Source organism: Chelonia mydas, chromosome 23, assembly GCF_015237465.2.
Source record: "Chelonia mydas isolate rCheMyd1 chromosome 23, rCheMyd1.pri.v2, whole genome shotgun sequence".
In the NCBI taxonomy this organism is placed as follows: Eukaryota; Metazoa; Chordata; order Testudines; family Cheloniidae; genus Chelonia; species Chelonia mydas.
In genome coordinates this window covers 11,205,058-11,221,463 of record NC_051263.2, presented here as the reverse complement: position 1 = coordinate 11,221,463, position 16,406 = coordinate 11,205,058, and the positions used below count along the sequence as shown (strand labels likewise).

The 16,406-nt window shown below is 44.3% G+C and overlaps 1 protein-coding gene and 1 long non-coding RNA gene across 3 annotated transcripts in view; one reads left to right on the top strand and one right to left on the bottom strand.

Annotated features, from left to right (window-relative positions):
• The window catches only part of LOC114018365 (butyrophilin subfamily 1 member A1), a 187,874-nt gene that overhangs the window by 26,105 nt on the left and 145,363 nt on the right, over positions 1-16,406 (top strand). For both annotated transcript variants that reach the window (XM_043534746.1, XM_043534745.1), the window contains 4 exons: positions 1,611-1,631; positions 2,748-2,768; positions 4,124-4,144; positions 6,717-6,737. In XM_043534746.1, coding sequence (XP_043390681.1) covers positions 1,611-1,631; positions 2,748-2,768; positions 4,124-4,144; positions 6,717-6,737 — 84 coding nt within the window. The remainder of the gene's footprint in view (positions 1-1,610; positions 1,632-2,747; positions 2,769-4,123; positions 4,145-6,716; positions 6,738-16,406) is intronic.
• Positions 3-15,977, bottom strand: LOC122463659. The gene is made up of 3 exons (XR_006287235.1): positions 15,963-15,977; positions 13,135-13,137; positions 3-179 (listed from the first exon to the last, which is right to left on the bottom strand). It is a non-coding gene; the product is annotated as an uncharacterized LOC122463659 (long non-coding RNA).

The following is a 16,406-nucleotide window of genomic DNA, read 5'->3' as shown; positions in this document are numbered from 1 at the left end:
ATGTCAGCGGGAGACGCTCTCCCACTGACAAAGCTACCGCCACTCACTGGGGGTGGTTTTATTTTGCTGGCAGAAGAGCTCTCTCCTGCCGGCAACGAGTGGCTACACGGGAGACCTTACAGAGGAACGGCTGTAGCAGCAAAGCTGTGCTGCTATACGGTCCATAGTGTAGATAGAGCCTCTGTCTCACTGGGACTTGCTCTACATTACAGAGTTAGCTGAACATAAGGCAGCTTATGTCGACCTAACTATGTCAGTGTCTACGCTACAGCCTTCCTCCTGCCGATGTAAGTGCCCTCACTACACCAACTAATAACTCCACCTGCACGAGAGGCATACAGCTTATGTCGGTGTGGTTAGGGTGGTGCAGTGTCTGTGTACACACTGTGTTCCTCACCTCAGCTGTTGGCTGTCTTGTAAATTTCATGGCTCTGCTGGACAAGAAAACTGGCTCCCAACTCCTCAGCTGGACTTCTGCTGGTTCTCCACTCCAAGCTGGGCTGCCACCCTGGCTCCCCACTTCCTGCTGGGAGTCCTGTTGCTCCCTGGGGTCCCAGCTCCCAACTTCCTACAAGGAGCTCAGCAGCTGACCAGACTCTGGGTTCAGATCTACCCACTGAAAGCAAGAAGCCCCGGCCAAATTCCCCCCACACTCCCCACTCTCAGCTGTGAGTGTGGAGGTGAAAAGCACAGTGGGGCAGATGGGCTCCTGGTGGGGAGCTGTGGGCCCTGACTCTCAGCTCCCCACACTGCCCATCTTCAGTCAGCACAAGTGTTTCTGGTGAGGACATGAACCACTGACAGAAGGAGGGTAATGCGGACATCAGCCTCCACAGTAATTACTGCAGTGGCTGTAAGTCCAAGTCACATAGGTCGATTTAGGATTGTAGTGTAGACATGCCCAAAGACAGTGAATACCCCTTCAAGCTCTCCGCCCACAAAGTCCAAATTACTGGGTAGGCTCTCATACTCCCGTTGTTGTAGGTGCAGGTGTTTGGCTGCCTCGAATGGTCATTTTAAATGAGGGGTGGAAGCCACACAGCTTAGAGTAGGTTTAACACAACCCACTGAACATTATGAAGCTGATAGCTTAGTACAATTTCATATGTAATATAATTCTAGCCCACCTTTTGAAGATCATTGGCGCAATCAGACAGTCACTGGAGCAAAGGGACTGGAACCGGGGTCTTCCCCTCCTAGATCAGTACTCTAACTACTGGGCAGCAGAATCTTGTGTTCTTGTTAGCTAACCTTTTCCTGTGTGCATAGAACCCTGGTCTGCAGATGCAGCGCTTTCTAATCCACTCAATGTCCATTCTCCCCCCATGCTGTGTCTATGGCATTGTGGCCAGGCACAGTGGTAACTGTCAAGACTGGAAGCCTATGATTCAGGAGGGATCTATCACTTTTCACATGCCCTAGCCTCACCCTCAGGGACTGCAGAGGATGGAGAGTGCTCAGAGGACTTGGAGAAACCTGACACTCTGCTTTGGAAAATCCCCCTCAGCACCCAACCCACCCTTGCACCATACTATGAGTGCACAGCTGGACATTTTTGCCCATGCAAAGTGCCTTTGTGGAAAGTTTGACTCGATGTATTTATTTTCCAGATATTTCTGAGGAGGAAAAGGGTGAGTTCCTATTAATAACTGAAAGGTGGCTTTCAATCTGATGAACAGAGGATCAGAAGATTGGGGGATTCTAAATATGATTTCTGATGAGTAGGCATGAAATGTGAATACTAAATATTCAAATTCAGTAGCAATTGTTGGCAGAAACTGTTGCCATCTGATGGCATTGGCTGGTCCATAGAGAGTGGAGTTTATGGGAAAAGTCCAGTTCATAAAGAAAAGTATTCAGCTCTCACATCAGACCCCAGCCCATCACCACAACTGGCCATGTTTAGATATGTATCTATACATATACATTACTTACACATGGATTCACGAGAAAGTCCAAGGGCTGAATGAGCCATGGATTGTGTACTTCCCTCAGACTTGTTATGGGTATCTCCCAGGACAGGGCTAATGCTCATCCTTGGTGGGACTGTGAAAGGACAGCTTACATGTCTCATCATTTTTCCATTCCACTAGTTTCTCTGTAGGAAGTTAAACAGAAGCTACTAACGTTAAACATTTTTCAGTCAGCAGATCAAGGGAACTTGCATCGAAGAGTTTTAAAAGAGCTTGTTGAGAAGCTCATTGGACAGTTAATGCTGATTTTCAATAAGTTTTGGAGCACTGGGGAGGTTTCAGGAGACTGGAAGAAAGCGAATGTTCCAATTTTTAAAAATGGTAAACAGGATGACCCAGATAATTATAATTAGAAGCTAACTTTCCATGAATATTCTTCATGCTTCATTTACATATCTGTGCTCAAGAGAATGCAAACATATTTGCTGGAATAGTCACAGAAAATTCAATGCAAGGGGCAGAGTTACAGGCACAGTGAATGTGTTTTTGATCCAAAAGGAAGGTTGGAGAGTAGCTTTGTGAGGTATTAACCCAGCTACTATCAGAATAACTAGGTTGTATTCCTGGCTCTGCCAGGGACATGCTGTGCTCTACAAATTATCATTCTCTGCTAAGACAAAAATTAGAAAGTGTTTAGATTTTCATGGTTGTTTTATACCTTCTCATTTAGGAGATTTTTTAATTAATACAGTTAACTAGATTAAGAGAATATACCTTTTTGAGTAAACAAGATGTACACATTTACATCGTTCTCTCTCTCTCGCTCTCTTCTAGAATCATTGATGGCAAAAATAAGTAAGTTTACCTGGATATTTAAGCAATTTCAGTACAATGCAGAAGATTTACACCACATAGATATATTAATTCTATTTTTCAAAATTGCATATATCTTATTACCCTCAGAAAAAAATGGAAGCATTTTGGTTTTGAAACATCCTAACGATTGACCCTGCAAACAGATGTGTCGTCACATTCTTGCTGCTAACTGGAGCTCCGCTCAATGAGATTCCACGTACAAGGAAGGGTGTGTGGATTTGGAGCCTCTTGCAATAAGTGAGCCAGTAGACTTTAGTACAGAACTGCCCACCAGTTCAGCAAGGAGACACTGAAGGCTGACATCCATTTTATGGTATAGATAGTCCAGACTCTCATCTGTTTCTCAGGACATCCGTAGCATCATCGTTTTAGTGGTTCAGTACTGCTGTGTTGCTCCTTTCCTGTGTCCATCCTCTCTAGGAAATGTAGTTCTTCCATAACATACATTGCAGGAATCATACACCAACAACATCGTCATCTGCAATGTTAACGGAGAAAATGGAACACTTTCTGAATAATTACAAGTATATTAGTAATAATTACTGTAAATGAACTCACCCAGCACTCTGTGGCTTGTACAATATTTGGTGAAGCAAACAGCAGGGAAAAAACATCAAACATAATAAATCATGCCAACTGCCCCCCCTCCGAGTTCATCCCACCCTCAATACTACCTACTAATTCCTCTTCTCCAGACAAATGCCTGGGAGAAAAGGCGACGTTTCAGTATGGTCTTTAATATCAACAATTCTGGTCTTTGGTGGGTGAAAAGGGAAGCAACAGCTGAAGCTGAGGGTCCTTCACTGAACATGACCAGTCTCCAGCCCCTTCCTTATTAAATCCAGGCAATTGTTAGCTCAGCATTTCAACTAGTTGCAGCTGCTGGGACATCGTCCTGGGAAAGAGGAGATTTCTGAAGTCCCTCAAAATCTAAATTATTTAACGTTTCATAGTTCAAACCCAACACATTGATTTACACAGAGATGCTGTTTCCAAGATATGAGACTGAAACGAATGGCAGGTCACATTTCCTCTAAAACAGCAGAAACCTTCAGAATCTGATCTGAACACTGTGGCTCAGGCTCATTCCTACTAACTTCATCTATTTCCAGTTCAATTGCAATAGGAAATGCAGGAGCTTTCGTGTCTGAACAGGTGGCTGACTGAACTGCTCCAGGCTCAGGCCACCAGCCCTACCCTGTACTTGATGATGAAGAGAAGGTCACATGCAGATATTGAGTTCAACTGCTCACAAGAATCCACAATAGAAATGATAGATCTGTGTCCAGTCTGAAAGCTATGCACACAGTGAAATAACTGTTTTTATTTGGCAGGGAAAGTTGATGAGGAAAAGGGTAAGTTTTCATTTATGTTACTTAGTTACCCTCTGGGGGCCAAATGGTGCCCTCATTTTCGTCTGCACCATCCCAGAGACTTCAGCTCAGAGCTCACAACTGTACAGGATTGTGAACTACACTTCATATTGTATCCTGGTCAGCCTCTTTGTGCTACATTGCACAGTCAGGTGGTGTTCTACAGATCCAGGTGCTGCCCACTGCCAGGAGGGAGGAGGAGATGCTCATGCAGCAGCGCTAGGCTCCCTCCTCTTCTCTCCTCCTCGACCCTGAGGAGCAGAGAGAGGCCTTGGAGGGAAGAGGAGAAGAGCTCGTGAGTGGGCAGTATTTTTCCAAGATGGGAAGAGACAGGGAGCTGCTGGGCCACGCCAGCATGTTCCTGAAGGGGAAGGAGGGAGCAGGGCGAGCCTTGAGCTCTTTTTCCTTCTTCCTCCCTGTCATCCTCAGAGTGCTTAATGGCTTGTATATTCTGCAGGTTGACCCCAACACACTCCCAGACCCAGATTTTTCCCCAGAAATGTATGTTCTGTCCTGCACAGCCCTCTCCTGGACAGTACAAATATATAAAGTCCATTATTCCTGACAGCTTGTTACCTTAAAAGAGAGTTACCCAGACATTTCATCTTAAATACACTGGATTAAATAAAATGTAAATCAAGTGTATAAATTACAGAGGAATTCATTTGAAGTGAGTACAAGTAACGAGGAATAAAATTTGGGAACTGGTAATAAGCAAAATAAAGATGAAACACTTACTTGTTCCTAATTTCTCTCCACATGTTTTCATCAAAGTTACTCACCAAATTCTTCAGGTCAGGAGCTCCCTGAGTCCAGTGTTTCTTTTCCTTTGTCTTCTTATGTGCAATGCTAGAGACAGATGTTGCGGGGTGGGGTGGGGGTGTCTTGGGGTTTTTGCACGTTCTTATTTTAGTTTCATTCCCACTCTTGAAAAAAAAAAATTAACCGGGAACAAGCAGACAAAGATTTTATGGGGAAGGATGTTCCCTGATTTTCCCCCCAAACGTTTGAGCTTCCTTTTTTCCCCTTCCTGCTTGATGACTCTATTTACTGCTGAAATGACCCTTAAGGCAAGCCCACATTCTTTTGTTACAACAGAACTGTTTGCTGACTTCTGCTTGGTCAGGGCTGTGGGGTGTGGAACATGTGTTAATAACATCATACAAGGGAATCTCATACCCTTACATAAAATGTTACCACTCATATTTTATCAGGACAATATTGACCATCAAATCATTAGTTTTTTTCAACTAATATCATACAAGGCCTGCCTTTTATTATTATTACAATAGTGTGTAGGGTGTGAATCCAGGGGTGTAGTCCATCACTGTGCAGTGTAAGGGGCGCATGCAGCAGCCCTTTGTAGGCTGCTCTATAGTCTCTGCACCCTGAAAACAGTGAGCACAGCAATGAGGAACACCCCCCTCTCTCATGCATGCTCACACTAACACATTTGAAAGAGACAGGATCCTGTATCAGGGAAAGAGGAGGAGAGTCAGCACTGCTGTTGGGGGTCGAAGAAGCAGCGCTGTGGATGGGGAAAGGGTAGGGGCTCATATATCAGGGTTTCAGGGCAGGAGTTCACTAGGCGGTTGATAGGACACAGGGACAAAAGTGTCAAGAGGCTACAGGTACAACATAGGGAAAGAAAGTACCAGGAAAGGGAGGCCAAAGATCAAAGGAAGAGGCTCCCTCAGCCCATATCAAAATCTATGAACTCCAGAGTCTTTGAGACTGATGTCTTCCCTCAGTGAGACACAGGCCATACAAAGCTACAGACTTGCCCTGAAGCCATCCAGCACCACTGAAGAGTTAGACTGGCAACACCAGAGACCAACACAGATTTGCTATGCCTTGTCCCTGACATTCAAAGACACAGCATCTGTGTCACAGGGGCCTTTCAAAGGACTATCAGGGGCACTAAAGACTTGAGGCATTCCACTGTCTGCATGAGCCTAAGGGGCTTCTGAAACTGCTGTGATCTGCAGGGTCCTACTGGACCTCGACCTCTGTGCTGACTGCTCCATCATCTGCCCCAAATACTCCATATAAATATATGAATCTATGGAGAGAGAGAGAGAGAGAGAGAGAGAGAGAGAGAGAATCTCATTTAAGGCCTCAGAGTTCAGATCAAGAACTGACTAAGTGCTGGAGTCTGCACTCCCCTCCAACACGCAGCAGGTGTCTCCCCAGGGCAGGTGAAAGCACATTGGTGGGGCTGTGAGAGGGCAGCTCACCTGGTCCATGCCCAGGCTGCACATTGTCTGTGGATCAAAGAATGATTATTGCATCTCCATGGGTGTCAGCCTGGGATCCGCATGAGACGGAAATGTACAGAGTGAAATCTCAAATGTTGCTGCCTTTCTATGACTCTATTTCTGGACAAGGGCTGTGGGCAGGGAGAGGCAGTTAGTAATGGGGAGGGATTGGGGAACTTGACTGGCAGTGGGTCAGACAGAATGATTTCTCACTCTGGGAAACTAAGCCATTATCTGTATTTGGACACTAACATTAGTTCCTATTTTTTTTTTAAATCACTTTTTTTCTTTTTCAGATGAATTGGTGGCTGAAATAGGTAAGTCCACACTGATTTCTCACTCTGGGAAAGTATTCTCTTAACTTGAGCGATTGTCTGAACTTGTACATTAAAATAAGTTCCTCTGTTGAAAAGTTCACTTTTGTCTTTCTCAGATAAAGCACTGAGCCGAATGGGAAAATCCTCACTCTTTTTTGTCTCTTCCACTCACACAGAATAACACCCTGGAAGTGATACCATATTTAATTTCTAGTACTCCCTGTGCACTAAACTATGTCAAGTGCAAACTGTATAATGTATGCTGGTTGCATGTCATGCTGACAGCAGGCCTGGAACAGCGCAGCTTCTATACCCCCCTTCAGTCTGTGCTGTGTGACCAAGAACTCCCAGTGGGGTTGGTGCTTGGGGGTACGTAGAACACCCGCAACTGCAAGAGGAGCAGAGCTGGTCAGGGGAGTTGGGAAAAATGGAGCTGGGGAGTTCAGAAAAGATGTGTGGAGGATGGGCAGAGCTGATGGGGGGTGGGATAGCTGTGCAGCTGGGAAGCACAAAATGAACTGATGTGGGGCTGGGAGGGAGCGCAGAATTAATTATTTTGATTTTTGGGAGAAGCTGGAAGCTCTGCGCTGTCAGGCAGCACTTTACAGCAATGTATGAAATCTGATCGCAGCTGGGTATTCTGGCAAGCACTCCTGCAGCAGGGGACAAAAGCATCTTACTTACTATAAATATGTGAGACTTAGCCACACTGATTGTCACCCACATGGGTTATTGTTGTTTTTCAATCCTGTGTGGGTTTTTTTTTTGGGGGGGGGGGGTTGTTTATTTGTGATTTTTGAATCTTTTGGGTTGAAAATGCCATATTACTTTGATATGCTTATATTATTGTGTGTAGTAATAGGGTAGTGTCCCTTTAAATTCTCTGTGAGCCCTCTGCTGGTTCTCTCCATGTTCTATAATTTTGAAGCAATCACAAACCACTCAGGTCAGCAGTATGTATGCATCTAGAGATTGCTTGCATGTTTATATTTAATAAACAGAGTTATTTGGTACCCAGCTCTACCATGTGGTTTCTCCATACTGCAGTTGTTATGCAAAGAGCAATCGACACAATAAATGGCAATGAGGCTCAGCTTCTAATCCAGGAACACAGTGAAACCGAGAGTGACTGGAGAGGCCTAGTGAAAGTAGAAATAAAAGAAAACTAGAACCACTGGGCATGGAACTGCTCAGTGGGAGGGGGGGGGATGATTAAAAATGCCTGTCTGTTTTGGGAAAATGCAATTGTTTGCAGGCTCATTAAAGGACCGGTCCCCTTTATTGAAAGACTGGAAGTGTATATAACGGTTAATGGTTCAGATGATGAGAAAAAGGTGGTGTTTATACCGAGTTTCATTGGGGCTTAAATTTATAACCTGCTGCCTACCCTAAGAGCTCATACAAAACCCACAGACAAAACATCTGCTGCAGGGAGATGTGTGAATCATGGTCAACACAACTGTCAGTTGCAGTTAAAGAATTCATTGTTATAAGAGGATAGATTTACAGACAAGAACATGTTGTTCACAGTTTATAGTATTTACCCAGCTCCAGTGAAGAGACAAGAAAACTATTCCTGACTCTGACACACACTTTTTATATGACCACAGTCAAGTCTCTTCTGCTGTCTGTTCCTCAGTTTACACCTCTGTAAAATGAGGATACAATTTCATACCCACCTTTATAAAACATTAAGACACCTACTGCTGGAAGAGCACTATTCACTGACCAAAAACTTTGAGTCTAAGGGGCTTCTGAAACTGCTGTGATCTGCAGGGTCCCACTGGACCCCGACCTCTGTGCTGACTGCTCCGTCATCTGCCCCAAATACTCCATATAAATATTTGAATCTATGGAGAGAGAGAGAGAGAGAGAGAATCTCATTTAAGGCCTCAGAGTTCAGATCAAGAACTGACTAAGTCCTGGAGTGCGCTACCCTCCAACACGCAGCAGGTGTCTCCCCAGGGCAGGTGAAAGCACATTGGTGGGGCTGTGAGAGGGCAGCTCACCTGGTCCATGCCCAGGCTGCACATTGTCTGTGGATCAAAGAATGATTATTGCATCTCCATGGGTGTCAGCCTGGGATCCGCATGAGACGGAAATGTACAAAGTGAAATCTCAAATGTTGCTGCCTTTCTGTGACTATTTCTGGACAGGGGCTGCGGGCAGGGACAAGCAGTTAGTAATGGGGAGGGATTGGGGAACTTGACTGGCAGTGGGTCAGACAGAATGATTTCTCACTCTGGGAAACTAAGCCATTATCTGCATTTGGACACTAACATCAGTTCCTATTTTTTTTTAAATCACTTTTTTTTCTTTTTCAGATGAATTGCTGGCTGAAACAGGTAAATCCACACTGATTTCTCACTATGGGAAATTATTCTCTTAACTTGAGTGATTTGTCTTTCTCAGATAAAGCACTAGGCCAAATGGGAAAATCCTCACTGATTTTTGTCTCTTCCACTCACACAGCATAACACCCAGGAAGTGATACCGTATTTAATTTCTAGTACTCCCTGTGCACTAACTATGTCAAGTGCACACTGTATTACCTATGTGGGCTGTATGTCATGCTGACAGCAGGCCTGGCAAGAACATGTTGTTCACAGTTTGCAGTATTTACACAGCTTCAGTGAAGTGACAAGAAAACTATTCCTGACTCTGACACACACTTTTTATATGACCACAGTCAAGTCTCTTCTGCTGTCTTTGCCTCAGTTTACACCTCCGTCAAATGAGGATACAATTTCTTACCCCCCTTTATAAAACAATATGACTCCTACTGCTGGAAGAGCATCATTCACTGATCAAAAACTTTATGAATGCAGACAGTGTCTCATAGCATTCCATTCCATACCAAACAGTTAAGGTACACAGAAGCAGCATCAACATCATATATGGATTTTAGAGCACTTGGAAAAATCACCTTCCAAAAAAAGCGAGCTTCTCACAACCCTTAACTATTTTGGAACTAGTGTGCCTCCATAATAGGAGTGTATGGTGATAATGTTTTAATATTATATAGTAAAAATCCCCAAAGAATTGTTCTTCTGTTGCTTATCATTTAGGACAATTTCTAGTTGATAAAATCAGATTACATTTTATAATGACATTGTGTGGATAAAGCAATGTGCTGACACTTTGTTGTGTTTCTTTTTTTCAGGATCTGTCAAGATGGGAAGGAGTAAGTCTGCATGGATTTTTCAGCAGTTTAACTCAGGGAAGATCAAGAGGATATACAAATATTTTTTTCATCTTTTTTTAATCTTTACATCATCCTGTCCACATAAATGTCTGTAGCGGCTTAGGTTTGATATAGCCTAGAATCTGATCCCATTAACAGAGTCACGTATGCCTTAATCCAACACAGTCCCATTGAATGCAGCTCGACATTGGGTTTTAAAATCAATAACTGTGAATTTTGTTTATAGGACTAAGGGTCAGTTTTTTAAAGGCATTTAGATACCTAACTCCCATTGAAATCAATGGGAGATAGGCAGTTTAGTACCTTTAAATGTCTAGCCGTAAACTGCTGGTGAATCACAGAGACATATCAAGCGATGGATATTAGTGCAGAAAATCCTACAATTTAATGAAGAAATGCTGTAAGCTTAACAATTGACAGTGTGTTATAATGGTTGATCGGGCTGGAACTTATTTCTCAGGACATATGGATCGTAATAAAAATCAGTTACATTTGATCAGTATGCAGTTTAGATAAAACAATGTGCAGGTATTTAAAGAGCTGTTTTTCTTTTCCAGAATCTCTCAAGAAATTAATGGGTAAGTCTGCCTGGAAATTTCAACAGGTTCTCTCTCTCTCTCCTTCTCTCTCACTCACACACACCGAGAAGGTGGGCAGCGCAAATGTTAACTGTATTTTCTGGAATCCTTACATCCTGCCCTCTGAAGTGTATGGAAGCAGCTAGACTCTGAAGCAGCCTAAGGACCAATCTTGCAAAATCATCCACACTCAGGCCCCAGTTCTCCGTTCTGGCTCACAGTGGGTCCTGGCCAGGGCTGGGCATGGGTGGGAAGGGAGGAAATGGTGACGTAAAGCCATCTTTCTACTTCCCTGTATTCTGGATCCAGTCCCTGACGCTGACAACAGCTCCCTCAGAACTGCTCTTACCTACAGTCAGTTGCCCATGTTCCCAGGAATAGCTGGAGTGCAGTCCTTCCCCCTCTTCCCCATGACATAGACCTTTACTTTGAACCAGGGCCAGCCTTAGAGGTGGGTGATGTGGGCCACTGCCCAGTGCACTGTGGTCAAGGGGGTGACATGGTCAAGAGGCAAGGAGAAGGGTGGGACTGCAAGGCCACAGAAGGAAGCTTGGGTCAATGCAGTGGGGGTTAGGCAGTGGGGCTCGAGGGTGATGGGGGAGTGGGGAGCTTGGGGAGAAAGCAGGGTGCAGGGATGATGGTGGGAGGATGGGGAGGTAGAGGAGGCCACGTGTGATGGAAAGTGGGTTGGGAGCCCAGAGAGGCAGCGAGCCCAAGGGGGAAGCAGACGAGGGAGGTAGTGGGAGCCAGCGGTGATGGGGAGCTGATGGAGGCAGCGGAGGCCAGGTGTCATGGGGGATAGATGGTGGGCCCAGGGAGGCAGCAGGTGTCAGGGGCAACAAAATGCAAGTTCTTCAACCTAGGGTGACATTTTCCCGAAGGCAAGCCTTTGTGTGTGTGTGTGTGTGTGTGTGTGTGTGTGTGAGATCTGGCATTTCATAGTTATTACACATTTCATTATTTAGTATATTTTGAAGCTGATAAAAATGATTACCAAATTGAACTGTAAAATTAAATAATAAATTATTATTATTATTTGTGTTATGGTTGGCCTAGGAGCCCCAGTCATGAACCAGGACCCCACTGTGCCAGGCTCAGCACAAACACAGAACAGTCCATCCCTGGCCCTGAGAGCTGACACTCTAAGTAGAAGACAAAGGACAAGAGAGGGATCCAGACAGATGGGGAGCACAATGACACAACACTGGATAGCATGATGAGCAATGGTCACAGCTCACCCGGAGCCTGACTGTTGTCAAAATTTTGTAGGAAAGAAAAAATATGTTTCCTGAGCCTAATCAGGATGCAGCCAGATGAGCAAGAAAGTTTTTCTCCTCTCCTGTTCTCTACCTGTTGCCTTTTTGTTGCTCCCTGGTCCCAGTGGAGGGGTGTAAGTAGTGCAGTATCTCTCCCCATCCCTGTTAACTTTAATTATGGAGGTGACATAGCAACTACATAGATAAGACTACATCAGGATTTCCCCTTTATCAGGATCTTTATGATCCTTTCTTTTCAGGAAACAGTTCCATGCAGAAAAAGAAGACCTAGCTCAAGCTTATAATGAGATATCCCAGTGTTTTACCTGTACTTGGTAGCTCATAGCAGGTTGCTTCCAATACTCCCTTCCTTTGACATTCCAAATAGCTTGTTCCATATCCAACTCCTACTCCCATAGAAAACCTTAGCTAAATCCTGTATGGACAAAAATATTCACACACTGAAATGTTTCCGTCATTTTGCAGAGAAAGTGAGCAAGAGAAAGGGTAAGTCTACACTGATATTTTAAGCATTATACACTGTGTTATATAAGCCCTATACCTTTCATTTCACCACCCATCCCTTTTTTAACATGGTACCCTGATACACCAGGATTGTTTCTAAATTTGCAATGGAATAACTAATAAATTATTTGACTGCAAGAAGAGTTAGAAGGCTGTATTTTTCAATCTTTGCTTAGGGTCAGACAAGAGAGAGGCCACATTTCCTACCATAATCTGAAACTAAAGTTCATGAAAGTAGAGGATTTTTTACTTGGGCTAATTTTGTTACTAAGACAAACACAACCATTGTTGGACTTTAATTTTTGTTATTATTACTTTCCATTTTCACCTGAGTGGTCTGCCAATGTTTTGGGCTCTGGAGATGTTCCAGATGGGAAGAGAAATTGACAATGGAGTCTGATATTTTCCTTGGTGGTATCTTGTTTATTTACAAGGACTGCACAATATCCTGCTTCTCCGAGTGCAGGAAAAAAACAAAAAGAAGAGACAGTTCCTTTGTTCACTGCTGCCAGCCTGACTTTCCATCCGGCACTCTGTATGGAAAAAATCTTTTTTTCAGGGCCACTTTACTGTGCTTCCAGGCTGTGTTTCCTTGGCTGTTTTCTCTCTCTCTGCTTTTGTCTTGCTTGCTATGACTCTCTCTGCCTCTGCTTATCTTGTCTGTGACTTTGTCTACATTTGACTTTTGTTGGTCAAGGGGTGTGTTTTTTCACACCCCTGACCCCTATGTCACCACCACCCCGACCAAAAAAAGTTTTACCAACAAAAAAGCACCAGTGTGGACAGGGCTATGTCAGCGGGAGACGCTCTCCCACTGACAAAGCTACCGCCACTCACTGGGGGTGGTTTTATTTTGCTGGCAGAAGAGCTCTCTCCTGCCGGCAACGAGTGGCTACACGGGAGACCTTACAGAGGAATGGCTGTAGCAGCAAAGCTGTGCTGCTATAAGGTCCGTAGTGTAGATAGAGCCTCTGTCTCACTGGGACTTGCTCTACATTACAGAGTTAGCTGAACATAAGGCAGCTTATGTCGACCTAACTATGTCAGTGTCTACGCTACAGCCTTCCTCCTGCCGATGTAAGTGCCCTCACTACACCAACTAATAACTCCACCTGCACGAGAGGCATACAGCTTATGTCGGTGTGGTTAGGGCGGTGCAGTGTCTGTGTACACACTGTGTTCCTCACCTCAGCTGTTGGCTGTCTTGTAAATTTCATGGCTCTGCTGGACAAGAAAACTGGCTCCCAACTCCTCAGCTGGGCTTCTGCTGGGTCTCCACTCCAAGCTGGGCTGCCACCCTGGCTCCCCACTTCCTGCTGGGAGTCCTGCTGCTCCCTGGGGTCCCAGCTCCCAACTTCCTACAAGAAGCTCAGCAGCTGACCAGACTCTGGGTGCAAATCTACCCACTGAAGGCAAGAAGCCCCGGCCAAATTCCCCCCACACTCCCCACTCTCAGCTGTGAGTGTGGAGGTGAAAAGCACAGTGGGGCAGATGGGCTCCTGGTGGGGAGCTGTGGGCCCTGACTCTCAGCTCCCCACACTGCCCATCTTCAGTCAGCACAAGTGTTTCTGGTGAGGACATGAACCACTGACAGAAGGAGGGTAATGCGGACATCAGCCTCCGCAGTAATTACTGCAGTGGCTGTAAGTCCAAGTCACATAGGTCGATTTAGGATTGTAGTGTAGACATGCCCAAAGACAGTGAATACCCCTTCAAGCTCTCCGCCCACAAAGTCCAAATTACTGGGTAGGCTCTCATACTCCCTTTGTTGTAGGTGGGGGTGTTTGGCTGCCTCGAATGGCCATTTTAAATGAGGGGTGGAAGCCACACAGCTTAGAGTAGGTTTAACACAACCCACTGAGCATTATGAAGCTGATAGCTTAGTACAATTTCATATGTAATATAATTCTAGCCCACCTTTTGAAGATCATTGGGCAATCAGACAGTCACTGGAGCAAAGGGACTGGAACCGGGGTCTTCCCCTCTTAGATCAGTACTCTAACTACTGGGCAGCAGAATCTTGTGTTCTTGTTAGCTAACCTTTTCCTGTGTGCATAGAACCCTGGTCTGCAGATGCAGCGCTTTCTAATCCACTCAATGTCCATTCTCCCCCCATGCTGTGTCTATGGCATTGTGGCCAGGCACAGTGGTAACTGTCAAGACTGGAAGCCTATGATTCAGGAGGGATCTATCACTTTTCACATGCCCTAGCCTCACCCTCAGGGACTGCACAGATGGAGAGTGCTCAAAGGACTTGGAGAAACCTGACACTCTGCTTTGGAAAATGCCCCTCAGCATCCAACCCACCCTTGCACCATACTGTGAGTGCACAGCTGGACATTTTTGCCCATGCAAAGTGCCTTTGTGGAAAGTTTGACTCGATGTATTTATTTTCCAGATATTCCTGAGGAGAAAAAGGGTGAGTTCCTATTAATAACTGAAAGGTGGCTTTCAATCTGATGAACAGAGGATCAGAAGATTGGGGGATTCTAAATATGATTTCTGATGAGTAGGCATGAAATGTGAATACTAAATATTCAAATTCAGTAGCAATTGTTGGCAGAAACTGTTGCCATCTGATGGCAATTGGCTGGTCCATAGAGAGTGGAGTTTATGGGAAAAGTCCAGTTCATAAAGAAAAGTATTCAGCTCTCACATCAGACCCCAGGGAGCCCACCACCACAACTGGCCATGTTCAGATATGTATCTATACATATACATTACATGAAAAGATAGTCACTTACACATAGATTCATGAGAAAGTCCAAGGGCTGAATGAGCCATGGATTGTGTACTTCCCTCAGACTTGTTACGGGTATCTCCCAGGACAGGGCTAATGCTCATCCTTGGTGGGACTGTGAAAGGACAGCTTACATGTCTCATCATTTTTCCATTCCACTAGTTTCTCTGTAGGAAGTTAAACAGAAGCTACTATCGTTAAACATTTTTCGATCAGCAGATCAAGGGAACTTGCATCGAAGAGTTTTAAAAGAGCTTGTTGAGAAGCTCATTGGACAGTTAATGCTGATTTTCAATAAGTTTTGGAGCACTGGGGAGGTTCCAGGAGACTGGAAGAAAGCGAATGTTCAAAGTTTTAAAAATGGTAAACAGGATGACCCAGATAATTATAATTATAAGCTCACTTCCCATGAATATTCTTCATGCTTCATTTACATATCTGTGCTCAAGAGAATGCGAACATATTTGCTGGAATAGTCACAGAAAATTCAACGCAAGGGGCAGAGTTACAGGCACAATGAATGTGGTTTTGATCCAAAAGGAAGGTTGGAGAGTAGCTTTGTGCGGTATTAACCCAGCTACTATCAGAATAACTAGGTTGTATTCCTGGCTCTGCCAGGGACATGCTGTGCTCTATAAGTTATCATTCTCTGCTAAGACAAAAATTAGAAAGTGTTTAGATTTTCATGGTTGGTTTATACCTTCTCATTTAGGAGATTTTTTAATTAATACAGTTAACTAGATTTAGAGAATATACCTTTTTGAGTAAACAAGATGTACACATTTACATCATTCTCTCTCTCTCTCTCTCTCTCTCTCTCTCTCTCTCTCTCTCTCTCTTTTAGAATCATTGACAGCAAAAATAAGTAAGTTTACCTGGACATTTAAGCAATTTCAGTAAAATACAGAAGATTTACACCACATAAATATATTAATTCTATTTTTCAAAATTGCATATATCTTATTACCCTCAGAAAAAAATGGAAGCATTTTGGTTTTGAAACATCCTAATTATTGACCCTGCAAACAGATGTGTCGTCACATTTTTGCTGCTAACTGGAGCTCCGCTCAATGAGATTCCACGTACAAGGAAGGGTGTGTGGATTTGGAGCCTCTTGCAATAAGTGAGCCAGTAGACTTTAGTACAGAACTGCCCACCAGTTCAGCAAGGAGACACTGAAGGCTGACATCCATTTTATGGTATAGATAGTCCAGACTCTCATCTGTTTCTCAGGACATCCGTAGCATCATCGTTTTAGTGGTTCAGTACTGCTGTGTTGCTCCTTTCCTGTGTCCATCCTCTCTAGGAAATATAGTTCTTCCATAACATACATTGCAGGAATCATACACCAACAACATCGTCATC